Source organism: Symphalangus syndactylus, chromosome 9 (assembly GCF_028878055.3).
Source record: "Symphalangus syndactylus isolate Jambi chromosome 9, NHGRI_mSymSyn1-v2.1_pri, whole genome shotgun sequence".
NCBI classification, from domain to species: Eukaryota; Metazoa; Chordata; class Mammalia; order Primates; family Hylobatidae; genus Symphalangus; species Symphalangus syndactylus.
In genome coordinates this window covers 127,034,393-127,048,930 of record NC_072431.2, presented here as the reverse complement: position 1 = coordinate 127,048,930, position 14,538 = coordinate 127,034,393, and the positions used below count along the sequence as shown (strand labels likewise).

The window sequence follows — 14,538 nt, the reverse complement described above, 5'->3', positions numbered from 1 at the left end:
TCGCATGGGGCAGCTGTCCTCTGCTGGCAAAGGCAAGGGCCAGTGTGACAGCCTTTTCTGTGTACCTGCACTTGGTGGGTCCTGAGCTCTTGTCCAGTGTCCAAGAAGAATGAGGTCACAGGAGTGATTGAAGGGTGGTGAAGCCGGAGAAGTTTACTGAGCAATGAAAACAGCTCTCAGTGAGATGGGAGAAGGGAACTGGAGAGGGGACAGGAAGAGCAGGTCGTCTCCCTTAAGTCAGGTCATCTCTCCCTCTACTGACTGAGTCTGAGGTTGTTTTAGGCACAGGATGAGGAGTACATGCTGATTGGTTTGTAAGTATGCAAAAAAGTTTAAAGCAAATGCACCACTCAAAGGTGGGCACAACAGTGCCCATTAGGATTGGTATATGTAAAATAGGTGAAGGGTGGGGACCAATCAGTGGAAAGCATGCCAAACAGGAAGACAGGTTCTCAATCTGGTCTTAGGATTTAACTTGTAACTTGGCTTTCAGGCTTTAAACTGTGTCAGCTTAGAGGTAGGGTGTCACCAGGTACCCACTCCTATCTGCCTAGGCTTTGGACTGCCTCATATCACTATCAATTTCTAGCTTACATCAGGTGCAAGATCCAACTCCATGTATGTTTAAAAGTTTAAATGTACCAGCAATATTTCAAGTACTTGAAGACAATATAAGAAAATATTTCATTTCCCTGGAATAGCAATATTTTCATTTGTTTGTTTTTGAGACAGGGTCTGGTTCTGTCAACCAGGCTGGAGTGCAGTGGTACAATCTTGGCTTGCTGCAAACTCCACCTCCTGGATTCAAGCAATTCTCATGCCTCAGACTCCCAAGTAGCTGGGATTACTGGCACGTGCCACCATGTCCAGCTAATTTTTGTATTTTTAGTAGAGACAAGGTTTTGCCATATTGCCAAGACTGGGTCTTGAACTCCCGACCTCAAATGATTCACCCACTTCAGCCTCCCAAAGTGCTGGGATTGCAGGCATGAGCCACTGCACCTGGCAGAGGAAGGATTTGTTAAGCAATATATGGAAACTAGTAACCATAAATTAAAAGTTTGCTACAATGACATGAAAATTAAGAACTGTACATCAGAAGACTACATAAAGAATGTAAAAATTAAGCCACAAATTGAAATAAGATATTTTCAATATATTTATCTAATGGAAGACTAGAATTGAGAATATATAAGGAACTTCTACATATAAAGAAGACAAAAACAATGCGAAAATGGGTAATAGACATGAAAATACTATTTAACAGTAAAGGAAGCAGAAGGGATAAAAGCACAAGAATCATATTAAATCTTGTTAGGTATTGAGATTAATAAAACATCATTTTACATACCTATAATTGGCAATTAAATTTATTAACATGAAGTGTTAGCAAGCTTATGAACCAATAAGAAATCTTACACACTATTGGCAGGAATATAAATTGATACAACTACTTTGGAAAACAATTTAGAATTCTTTTGTAAATATTCACAAACTCCACGACTAGCAATCCCTTTTATAAATATCTACCATTAAGAAATTCTTATATTATGTTCACTAAAAAACATTTAAAGACTATAGATGCATCATTCATAATACAAAAAAAAATCCTGGAAAATAATCCAAATATCTCTGAACAGAAGAATAGGCAAATATAATGTGGTATATTCTTATAATGATATTTCAAACTGCCATTGTTAAAAATCTGTAAAATACAGTATTTTATATGCAACAACTTGGATACATTTTGGACACATAGTACCAGTGAGAAAAAATTCTGGTCACTGAAGCTTACTTCTACAATAATGATACCCTTTTTTTGTTATTCTAGCCTAGAGATTCAAGAGGAAAAATAGTTGCCCCATATATATGGGCTAAATTATCACCAGAATTTTTCTGTTTATTAAAGCATTTTAGTAAATATCCTAATGTGTATATACATTAGTAGATTGTCATGTAAATAACACACAAAAAAGAAGGAAAGAATAACATTTTAGATTCGCAAACATCTTAATAACCGTGGTTGGATATAATTGTAATAAATCATATTGATGATACAGACAAGGGACCATGAACAGGAAAATCCTTTTATTCTTTCTTACCTTAATTTATAGATATATCTTTAGCTGTCATTTTTGTTTGTAACCATACACCCAATTATTTTATATAATTTTCTAGACAATTTGATGCCTTAGAGTCAAATAAGACAACTAACTCTAATCATGAATTCTAATAACCTTTGTACAGTTATTATGTATTCCAAATAAAGATTAGATTTACAAATTGACTTTATATGCATGGCTTTTCAACTCCAGAAGAACATTCCTCTGGAAATATATGAATCTGTTACCCTTAGTGCAATTGGTCCTTGTTCTTTTTGCTTGTAACCATATATTCAGTTATTATAGATAGTTTTCTGGGCAATTTTATGGCTGAGGACAGCTAACCATGATTCTGAATTCTGATAACCTTTGCACAGTAATTGTGTGTTCCAAATAAAGCTTACAGTTGAAGATTGAATTCATATAAATGAGTTTTCAACCTCAGGAGAACATTCCTCTTGAAATACATAAAGCTATTATCCCTAGTGTCATGTGCTTAAGACTACTCGAAGAGAAAGTAGGAAACTAGAAGACATTCACTAGGCATCTTCTAAACAATAGAAGTAGCAGTGACCCTGTGATGTTTTGCCACAGAGATGGACACCAGCCCCACTGAATGTAATGGAGTTGAAGTTCCCAACTCTGTCAAAACCCACAGGCACCATGATGGCCAGTGTCATCTGCTGTGGTGTAAGTGTACCTGATGCCTTTTCTGCTACAATTATTCTCTCTAGAAATTGTAAGAACAGCAGCATCTGTTTTCAAGACGGAAAACAACCAAAAGCTACTATCAGGTACAAACACTAGCCTGGCCTTTCTGTCATTAGGAAAAGGTAATTAACCTTGTTTCAGCCTCTAAAGATATAGTGCCAAAGGAAAAAAAAAATATCTGCAAAGTAAACAAATCTCACTAGTTTCTCTGACTTGTATTCCAAATTAGTGCTTCTGGCCTTTTCTTAAAACTTTAAGCATCACAAGGAAATCAGCTGGAAGGGAATCATGTGCTGATCAAGTCCTTAAAGGGCAGAAACATTCACTGAAGTGAAAAGGATTAGTAAAGGGTGGAAAAAAAGACCAGCCCCGCCCCCTAGTTTGGGTTAGCAGATTTGGGATTAATTATCAGGCAGCAATCCACATGCAATTAACAGTTCTGACGTGAGAGGACAAGAAACACAAGCAAATATAAAACATTCAATTCTAAGGGAAGTTCATCAGAGACATCCTTCAGGATTTTAAGGTACTGGAAAGAAGTCCTATGGGGAGTGTGTGGACTCCTGCCAAAACTCCATTAGTGTAAGAGACTTTAAATCACAGAAATTAACTTGCTGGAAATCTGTTCCCAATTCTTCCTTCAGCTCCAAGGTTAAATTAAATGTAATTAATGATGGTGACCTGCTAATTCATGCTTTTGATAACTGATATCTAGTATATATATGTAAGAAAACAAAATGACGAGGACAGGTAATTTAATTATGTGGGTATCACACATGTAGGTGTTATATATGTCAAATTTTAAAGGTAAATTACTACTTTTATTATTTGTGTGAAATGTCATTTTACATATGGATTCCATTTTGAAGGTGGTTTGGGAAGGGTGCATACCATTTTAAGTATGAAGAAAAACTTGCATAATCTCATTTTACTTTCTCTGTTTCAGCTGGATTTTCGTCTACGTGCTTCAGTCTTCTCTACACAAAGGGCTGCAAACCAGATCTTTGTTTTGCATTCTTACTTCAAGCAGAATGAGTGTTCCTAAACTCCTCTCTCTGGGCTGTATCTTCTTCCTCTTGCTGCTTTTTCAGCAGGCCCGGGCTCAGTTCCCAAGAGAGTGTGCCACTGTTGAGGCTTTGAGAAGTGGTATGTGTTGCCCAGACCTGTCCCCCGTGTCTGGGCCTGGGACAGACCGCTGTGGCTCATCATCAGGGAGGGGCAGATGCGAGACGGTGACTGCAGACTCCCGGCCCCACAGTCCTCAGTATCCCCATGATGGCAGAGATGATCGGGAGGTCTGGCCCTTGCGCTTCTTCAATAGGACATGTCACTGCAATGGCAATTTCTCAGGACACAACTGTGGGACATGCCGTCCTGGCTGGAGAGGAGCTGCCTGTGACCAGAGGGTACTCATAGGTAAGTGGAGATGTGAATGAGTTCACAAGTCCTGCATGAGACTCAAGATTCTTAATCTTAAATCATTTGAGCTGGAGGAATACCTGGAAATCATAAGCTCAACCCTCTCTTTTCATAGTTGAGGAAACTGAGGCTTAGAAAGGTTAAGAAACTTGTTTAATGTGAAGGGTTGGAGTTGAAGCTCGGAACTTCTGATCAATATTTTCTTCTGAAACATTTATTGAGCAACCACTATATCCTAGGAACTGTGTTAGGTGTTATGACTAGTCAATTCAGTAACTCCTTCAGGTAAACATGTTAATTGTCATAGATGAGGTTCAGAAAGTTCAAATCCACACCACTGATATTTAGTAAACCAGGAATTCGTGCTGAGATCTATCTAGCCCTTATATTTTAGTTCTGCAACTACCCCTGCTGACTCTTAAAGAAGTTTCCCACCATGATGATCAAATTCAGCATTTGAGATGAAGAGTTTGGCCTGCAGACTAAATAGCATTAAATAACAAAGCATTGAACAGTAACAGCCAACAATATTTGATTGTGTTCTGTGTGAGAGATAGCAGACTAAGGGTTTAACAGAACATGTATTGAGTCTTTACTATAAGTTAGGTCTTGGGCTAATTGCTTTTTATGTGTGTGCTCTTTGAACTTTCAATTCTATAAAGCAAGTATTATTTTTATCCATATTTTAATGATTAAAAAAAAAACTGAAGCTTGGAAAAATGTGCCCAAAGTCATAGAATAATTCTTTGGTATTAACTACTATGTTATATCACCTAATTTTGGAAGATTTATAATGTTAAAAAGACAGAAAATTCCAACAAAAGTGCCAACAGTGGGCAGAAATCAACATGACAAGGTCACAGAAACATAAAATCCATAGGTAAAGAAAGGTAATATAAATCATGCAGTAAATTGGAGAGAGAAAAGGGAAGAAAGAGAGAGAAAGCAGGCTTGAAGAAAGGGTTTTAGTTAAGGATATTTTTAAAAGTGTAAAATAATTTAAAACACATTTGAACAGATGGATAAATGGGTCGTGGTGTGTTACAAGATGATTATGCTCTTTCTCTACCCATCCCCGCAAGGCAGATGTTTTCATGCTTGAATTTTGTATCCCTAAAGTCAGGAGAAATCTTCTGGACTTAAGTAAAGAAGAAAAGAACCACTTTGTCCAGGCCCTGGATATGGCAAAGCGCACAACTCACCCTTTATTTGTCATTGCCACCAGGAGATCAGAAGAAATATTGGGGCCAGATGGCAACACACCACAATTTGAGAACATTTCCATTTATAACTACTTTGTTTGGACACACTATTACTCAGTCAAAAAGACTTTCCTTGGGGTAGGGCAGGAAAGCTTTGGTGAAGTGGATTTCTCTCATGAGGGACCAGCTTTTCTCACATGGCACAGGTACCACCTTCTGCGTCTGGAGAAAGACATGCAGGTATGTAAAAAGCATTTCAGTTTTCAGACTCTTTACAGACAAGATGCCTTGTTTGTAAGTCATCTTAATTCACTAGTTTTCAGAATCATCAGAACATTTGATGAAAAAGCAATTTTATGTTACTAACCTGTCTTTGGCATTTCGTTTTCTTCTTATTTTGGTTACTCATTAATTAATCTTTTTCTTGGTGAAGTGAAAATAAAGCAAAATCAATAATGAGCAAAATGAGACATTTGCAAGAATGACTTTAAAGTTTAAAAATATTTTGCAGTTTCATTGAAAACATGACTTTCATAAAGCTTGAAACAGAAGAATCTCATTTGCATGTCTTCCTTCTCTACTGAATATAAGCAGATTCCTCCTCCTGGTCAAATGATGTGGGTTAGAGACTTCTCAATCTTTCCAGTCCCAAATGTATGTCTCATCATTCCAGCAATGATTCCTTCCAACATGGTATAGGGTTTAAATCGTGAAAAATAATTCCTTTCAATTTAGACTCTCATTTTCATTGAACTATATTTTTCCACGTTTCCTACCCTTTGAGTCTTACAGAAAAAACCTATTAAAATATCACATCACTATATAAGAGGACAGATGTTTTAATTTGCTTGGCTATAGTAATCACTTTACTATGTATATTTACATCAAAGCACCATGTTGTACACCTAAAATATGTAAAATTTGAAAAAAAGTTGAAAAATATTAAAATAATTATATCAGTCAGGCAATATTTTTAGTGAAAAGACATGGGCTTTCTATTTGGCACAAAGTGAACCTCAACTCAATCAGTTATTTCATGCTTATTTTCTAAGCAGATAAGTTTCAAGCATATTAAAGTATCTAGTTACATAGATTCTTTACTCTTATTTCTTTTACCAACTGCTCCGTTCCTTGAGAAAAATATTGAAATTTTAAAATAAAATTTTAAGTTGTTAGATCTCAACTAGGAAATCCACAAAGTAAACCTGTTTTCTATGTGAAATAACAGCAATGAATCTTCCCCTTCGAGTTAAGATATAAAAATTAAGCTAAAAATATCTGAAGAAGGAAAGGTGTTTAGATTCATCTATTAATTTGCGGAATGCTGTGCCAGCATTATTCTGAGAAAAAATAAATGGTTAGAAGAGGGAGGATTAATGAACTAAAATACAGGATAAAATATTCGTTTGAAAATACACTATCCATTCGCAGTTTGAGAGTGACTAAATGAATTCATCTGATACTCTGAACGTCATATTTTATAGCTCTGATTGCAAGTAAGACATTTAGTAGATTATGGGTAGATAAATCTGTCATTTGTAATTGACTGCAGGTCTTCATGCCTTCAAGTCATTTTCTCATGGGCACACCAAAATGAAAGGGCAGGTGGAAAGTATCTAAAAGCTTCAGTTTTGCCTGTGTAAACTTCAACCTCTATGACTTACATTTTAAAAACCCAACAGCACAAGGGATGAAACAAATTACAATTTAAATGTAATTCATGGTTGAAATGCCACATGAATATGCTCTGGCTCCCAAATGTCAGTTGCGGAACCACAAACCGATTCTTAATGATCCCTTGGAAGCTGTCACTAATTTTTGTGAACCACAATGATGGCTTCTAAAGCAGGACTACAAACCCCTGGAGACCAATAACTGGGGATAACTTGGAAAGCTTTTGGCTCTCTAAAACACCCAAGGATAAGAAAATGCTTCCTAGGAAGGGATTTAAAGTGAAAAAGTAGAAATATACTGAGTGCTTTAGAGATAAGATAAAACAATTGCAGTCCCTACATTTAAATCCCATACCATAAATAGAACTTCTCAAGGCCCCAAAGAAATGAGAAATAACAAGGAAATGTATGTTTTAAAGAACCGAATGAAATAAGCATGTGATCTTGAGACCAGCATTTTTAAAAATGCGAGATCAGCTCTGAATGGAAACTAGGTCTCTGATCTGAAAAACAATGGGCAGAAAGATTTACTCTGCTTCTGTTTAGCATTTTTATCAGTATAAGATTTAGGCAGAAGCCTGAGTCTTAAAAGTTTAGGTTCTAAGGCAGGGATCCCTAAATAAAACACCTTCCGTGCTCACTGTGAAAGAGTCCATTGGCCTGTTGCCACACCAGAATCTAAATGCCTAGTCATTCAAATTAAATTTAAAAACAGAAGCAAAACAAAAACTAGCACTCCACAAAACATATTTTAAGGCTGGATATGGCTCCAGACTAAGAGTTAATGATTCTTGAATTAAAGACAGGAAAATGGAAGAAGGTGGAAATGCCAATAAGTGGATGTTGTTATTGATAATTTTTTATGTAACCAATATAAATGTAATTACCTGCTTAAAAAAGAAAAAGAAGACCCTTTATCCCTCTAAATCATTTTCAGAAATGTCTGCATAATGAGTTGAGTTTCATTCCCTCTAATGCCTAAATGACACCTTGTAATAAATTACCAGCTTTGTTAAATAAGGTTTTAACTCCTCTGGGCCCCTCAGACACCATTGATAAACTAACCAGTACCTTATTGTCTGAAGAGAGCTAATAGAAAGACTGTCAGAGAGTAGACCAAACAGAAAGGAATAATTGTAAACAGGAGCGGAGAATATTAATGTGGTTTCTGTGATCTAGGAAATGTTGCAAGAGCCTTCTTTCTCCCTGCCTTACTGGAATTTTGCGACGGGGAAAAATGTCTGTGATATCTGCACGGATGACTTGATGGGATCCAGAAGCAACTTTGATTCCACTCTAATAAGCCCAAACTCTGTCTTTTCTCAATGGCGAGTGGTCTGTGACTCCTTGGAAGATTATGATACCCTGGGGACACTTTGTAACAGTAAGTTGCAAATGATAGCTTGGAGTCAGAATTTCTGTTTAGATAAAGAGATTAAATATGTTGCCTGAAAGGCGCTTCATTCTACTAGAGAATTCAGACTAAAATCTACTTTTATTATAGAGAAACAGTGTACCAGGCATTCATTAAGCACCTAGAATGTTCAAGGCACTCTATAAGTTGCTCCAGGGGAAACAGAAAGTGCCTACGCATTTTTACACTGCCTTTCTTGAGTAATTTGGTCAATATCTTGCTAACTTTCTTATTTTGGAAATGTCTAGTTGTATAAACTAATCCTCTTAGTTTTCTTAGCACTTCTTAGTAGTCATGTGTCTCGTGTTGGAATTTCACAAAAAATGTTTCCTAAGAAAATGTGAAAAATAGGCATAAAGTTGGAAATGCCCTGGGAAGAAAAAAAAAGAAAAGAAACAAACCAAATGTATGCTTGCAGTTGTAAAGTTACAAAACAAAAGCTGATATGGGGGACAGTTTTCAGAAAAGGAGTATATTGTACTGATGTCTGCCCCCTAGCTGCTTTCCAGCTCTTCCAAAGTGAACACAATAAGAGAACGCCTAATCAGTTGTCCCAGCATCCTTTCTCCAGTGATCTGAATGCCACCTCTGTCACAGGTCAAGTTTCTGCCACATGTAGATCTCTTCCTGAGCTTTCTGTTCTCTTCTTTGGATCGTATTATTATTTGTGCCTGTGCTAGTAACACAAGGTTTAATTATTAGACATCCCCTACCTCATCTTATTTTTCTTCTTCAGGCATGTATGGCTCTTTCGATTGTTCTTCCATATAAAAATAAGAGTTATGTGAATTTTTGTATTTTTATAATCACCACGTATTTATTCTACATATATTATTTTATGCATCAGGCATTAAATTATTTTATGAACTTAAATAAGAAATACTCTAAATAAATCAGGAAGAATTAGGTATACATTTTCACCATTAGATTATTTAGCAATGTATAGGAATAAGATAAGTGATAATATATGAAAATTTCCTCTGTAGAAGTTTAAAACTTAGAATAAATTTGTATTTGTTTGGTACGCTGAATGCATGGTCCCACCTTGTGGCAGAGAAATGAAATTGAGGTTCAGGATGTCTGCAAGTGCCAAAACGTTTGTACTCTTTCTGACCAGGCCATTGCATTTTGGCCTGAGAGTTTTCTAGACATTTCCCAATCACTCTGATGATTGGATACCAAAATAAAACACAGTTTAAATGAGTAAATACAATCATAGCACAGGAGGGGGAAGAAAGAGGAAGAGATTTTCTTTTCATCATAATTTTTCTTGTCAATTAATATGACAAGTCTCCTAACTCAGACACATAGTCTCATGACAAATTGAAGAATATTTATTTTAGGTTAAAAAATTTTTAAGATTATCCCTTGTCTCACTGCAAGAGATAAATAGCAGACATTTTATTTATAAGGCAAAGGAAAAGGAAAAACTATCATTTTATTGAACATATATGATGTATCTGATATGGTATGAAACGTGTTGATATAGTCTTCATATTTAGTCTTCATAACAATTCTTTCTTCTATTACCTTTCTTCTTTAATGATCTTGTCCATTTCTGTAGTTCCATTCATCATCTTTTACTGGAGATCCACACGTTTCCAACTTTAGATAAAACCTTCTTTAAATATTCCATACCCACGTCTTCACATGCCTGTTGCATAGTATTTCTCCAATATTCAAAATTAATGCACCAAACTTGGTGGATTGAAAATAGTTAATTATTTTATTGCAGCTAACATTCTTCCACCCACCAAAATACCATCTTTGAATCAACATAGAAAAACACTGTTCTTTATTCACAATACTTCTCAAATGTATTTCTTCTTCAGACATGTGCAACTTTCCACTTATTTTTATGTGGAAATTCCACAGGACTTTGGTCCATAGGATGTTAGGTGCAATGACAAAGGTTGTCCATATGCAAACAAATTTAAGAATCACTGGAATAAAAAATAAACTTGTTTATTTTTTATTTAAACTAGTTTCTTTACTATCAGCATTTTCTACTATGGAACTCTGTGAGGGCAAATTAGAATGTAATGTTTTGAAACTCAAGTAATGAATATTTGTTTCTTGGGATTTATTGATAGCCTCCTGAGCAGTAATCCCCAAAACACGAGCTTGAATTGATAATTTAGCTAGTGATGGTGGAAATTTTTGGTGATAATGTACACTCGATAAATAGTTTCCAATCCCAACTGAGGCATATGTTTTAGTTACATATTATATAAATGTCATTATGCTAACTTAACAGGTTCTGATTGTTACATTAATTATAGAGCATAGAACATGGGAGGCTTTCTGAATGAAGGAAAAGGAATATGAGTTGAAGTTGTAAAATTATCTCTCCCCAGATTAGTGGATTATTTTGCTTGTCCCTCCACAGCACATATATTCTTTTCTGGAGACCACTGGGACAGAATGATGCAAAATTCTCCTAACCAATCACCTTTCCTCGCACCCATTTAAGGTTTTGACTTCTCTCCACTTCCTAATAAATTACAAATAACTTTCTTATCTTGATACTTGATTTTTCTTCACAATACAGCTCTGGTCTAGCTTCTTTCCTTCCCTACAGTCCACTACTCTCCTGGCACATACTCCAGGCAAACTATTTCCCAAACAGCCCCCTTCCCCCCCTTTTTTTTTTTTCCAGCTAACATGATCTTTTCCATATAATGACAGGCACCAAACAACTCTTCAGCACCTATTAAATGCCATGTACTGTGCCAAGTCTGTGGGATACAAACTTTTTTTTGTTATAGATAGGGGGTTTTGTTACAGACAGAAGAAAGTGTATCATCTCTTGCCATTTCCTCTGCTTAAAATGTTTGTCTTGTAAAATTTCTTTTATTTCACCTATGAAAATTTGTCTTAATCCTGTGGGGCTTTTTGTAAATCTTTTTTTTTATTTTTTATTTTATTTTTTTATTTTTATTATTATACTTTAGGTTTTAGGGTACATGTGCACAATGTGCAGGTTTGTTACATATGTATCCATGTGCCCTGTTGTTTTGCTGCACCCATTAACTTGTCATTTAGCATTAGGTATATCTCCTAATGCTGTCCCTCCCCCCTCCCCCAACCCCACAACAGTCCCTGGAGTGTAATGTTCCCCTTCCTGTGTCCATGAGCTCTCATTGTTCAATTCCCACCTATGAGTGAGAACATGCGGTGTTTGGTTATAAAGCCTTTCTGGAGATCTGACTGGGCAGGATCTCTCTCTCTCTTTCCCTGCTCCCTCCCACCATCTCTCTTCTTTAAGGCTCCTATCATATTATCTATCCCTAGTATCACAGTTCTTTGTTTGTTACTGCCCTTCACAAAGTTTCATTATTTCTCACATTAATTGCTGAACGAGTTGAAAAATGTGTGTTGGTTGACATATGTATCACTTTCCGAAGAAATACAAGGTTCTTTTTCCTTATTTCTCTGAAGGTTTAAATAGATAGCATTTGCATACAAAATATCACATATATGTGACATATAGATTTTAGTGTAGAACTAGGTTTATGAGATTATCTTCGGCAAAATTCAAAAATTTTCCATGGAATTTTCATTTTAATACATTCTTGTGAAAGAAGCATATATTGATTTAACAAATATCAAGACCTGTATCTGTTAGTATGATTCTTTTTTTTCCTTCAGATACTTTTGTGTATCTCATATCTACTCGATTCAAAGAAGTGGGACATGGTAACTTAGATTTTCTCATTTTATCGCTACCAAGTATGCATTTTTAAATTTTCTTTTCTACCAAGGAAAACCTATATTTCATATTCATGCTATGTATACAGTTTTAAAGAGCAACAATAAGACCTCCAAACATTGTGTAAATGTTTGCACATCCCGTTTTTTTCTGCAGGCACTGAGAGTGGGCCAATTAGGAGAAATCCAGCTGGAAATGTGGCCAGACCAATGGTGCAACGTCTTCCTGAACCACAGGATGTCGCTCAGTGCTTGGAAGTTGGTTTATTTGACACGCCTCCTTTTTATTCCAACTCTACAAACAGTTTCCGAAACACAGTGGAAGGCAAGTAAATGAAATCAGTATTTTGAAAAGATCTAGTTATCAGAGTAAACTGAATTAATTATTCAAAAGCAAGTTTCTTTGAGAAGTCTTTGAATAGTATATTAATCCTGTGTGTTTATGTGAATGAGATTGTTTATTATGATACACCTGCTCGAAAAAGGAACTTTCTTAAAGAGAAGAGTCCAACCATGAAGCTCTTTTCATTATAGGTGAAGCCCTTGGAAATCATGCTCCAATTTCTTAAACACCCAAGAGCTATTTAAATTCAAATTTCTGGTACCTAGCTGGCCAATATGTGCAACTATATCAAGGTCTCTAGCATTGGCAAACAATATTCAAGACTTTGACAGTGTATTAAATGAGTTTACTTTTTTTAAAAAATAGAGTAATAATAAAATAATTCCAAACAATTAGCTGACGCTGAGTAAAGCCTTGCTTGTGCATATGTTTTATTTAGGTCAGTATTAACCTGCAACTTTTTTCAAAAGTCTGTACAAGTTCAAATTAGCATCTACTGATGCTTAACTTGGTTTTCCTTATTTCACACAAAGTATCTTAAAGCTGAGGAAAGTGAGGTATAAACAGGTAAAATTATTATCACAAGATATTCAGCTAGTTACTAACAGAGCATAGGTTCAAATTCAAATTTTCGAAATCCAGTGTCTTTGTATAATAAATTTTGATACCTCCAAATGATGCTATATATATATAAATATATATATTTAAAGTCTTCAAAAGAATATAATTACTTTTATCTTATAAACTTGTTATTGTTAAATTTTTACCTTCAATATAGCATTGTTCATGTCTAATGCATCCCATCTCCCCAAAAAATGCAAATACATTTCTCTGCTCTATGATCAGAGATACTTGGTATATAAATCTAATAATTATTTTTAATTATCTCACCTTTTAGTCTCAAAATCATATGCCATTTTAACCTATTTTTGATCATTTTAATAACTACCTGAATGCACTGATTTGAATACGATTCAATAAAAAATCACTATATTTTGGCTAATCTGTAAACTAAGGCCATCAGCACTAATTTAAAAAAAAATGTACAGATTGTGTCTTCATAATGCCCAATCAGAAGACAATTATACTTATTTCCTGACAAAATGTATAAAAAGACTAGTGTCAAGCCACATTCCATATATACCACAAACAATCTTTAAACGTTTTTGAGTCAAATAACAATGGAATAGATGATGCTTGAAAAAATGCATAGGTGACGAAGTAAGTGGCTACAACTATACAATTCATCTTAGATGAAGAGAGAACTGGTTAACATATTTTAAATTCTGATTTCATTTTATAATGCACAACCATTCCCTGATCTCAACCCTCTGGTCCTTCAACCCAGTTAGACATCCTACATCATAGACCCTCCATTTTTATTTATGACCTATCTTATACCTATCCTTGTTTTCTCCCTTATATATGGAATATATATATATATATATGTGTGTGGGTGTATGTATATATATGTGTGTATATATATATGGAATTGAGATATTTATCAAAAGCTGTACAAATGTTTTGACAGTAGGTTTTCCCAATGTTTAAAACTAGCACAGAGATGGTAAGAAAGCCCTGAGGAATTGTAGCTTCCCCACAAAAAATAGTTTTCCAAAAATAAACATGCTGACAGTCATTCAAAAATAAGGTAGGAGGCTGAAGTAACATCTGGCAACTTAAGTTCCAAGACAACCAGAGCATTCTTCTCCCAATTGTGTCAGCAGTTTTTAGCAGAACCTGGAGATTTTCACTATCTTTATTCCCATGTAGAACAATGTCTGCCTTGTCAAATAGAGTGTCTATATATTTTGACTGGTATCCTTGGCAGGTCATTATTTTTAACCTGGAGGCAACATTTAGAATCTCACGCCACTAGCCTAAAACCAACCTAGCTCTGGGTATAGCAAACAAATGTCATCAACCATAGGTACAGAGAAGCAGTGCTGTTATATTAAGGCAA

The 14,538-nt window shown here is 35.4% G+C and overlaps 1 protein-coding gene across 4 annotated transcripts in view; it reads left to right on the top strand.

Moving 5' to 3' along the window:
* The window catches only part of TYRP1 (tyrosinase related protein 1), a 268,825-nt gene that overhangs the window by 240,333 nt on the left and 13,954 nt on the right, over nucleotides 1-14,538 (top strand). For all 4 annotated transcript variants that reach the window (XM_063609867.1, XM_063609865.1, XM_055294556.2 and 1 more), the window contains 4 exons: nucleotides 3,760-4,229; nucleotides 5,352-5,674; nucleotides 8,287-8,491; nucleotides 12,390-12,557. In XM_063609867.1, coding sequence (XP_063465937.1) covers nucleotides 3,845-4,229; nucleotides 5,352-5,674; nucleotides 8,287-8,491; nucleotides 12,390-12,557 — 1,081 coding nt within the window. In that variant the 5' untranslated portion in view covers nucleotides 3,760-3,844. The remainder of the gene's footprint in view (nucleotides 1-3,759; nucleotides 4,230-5,351; nucleotides 5,675-8,286; nucleotides 8,492-12,389; nucleotides 12,558-14,538) is intronic.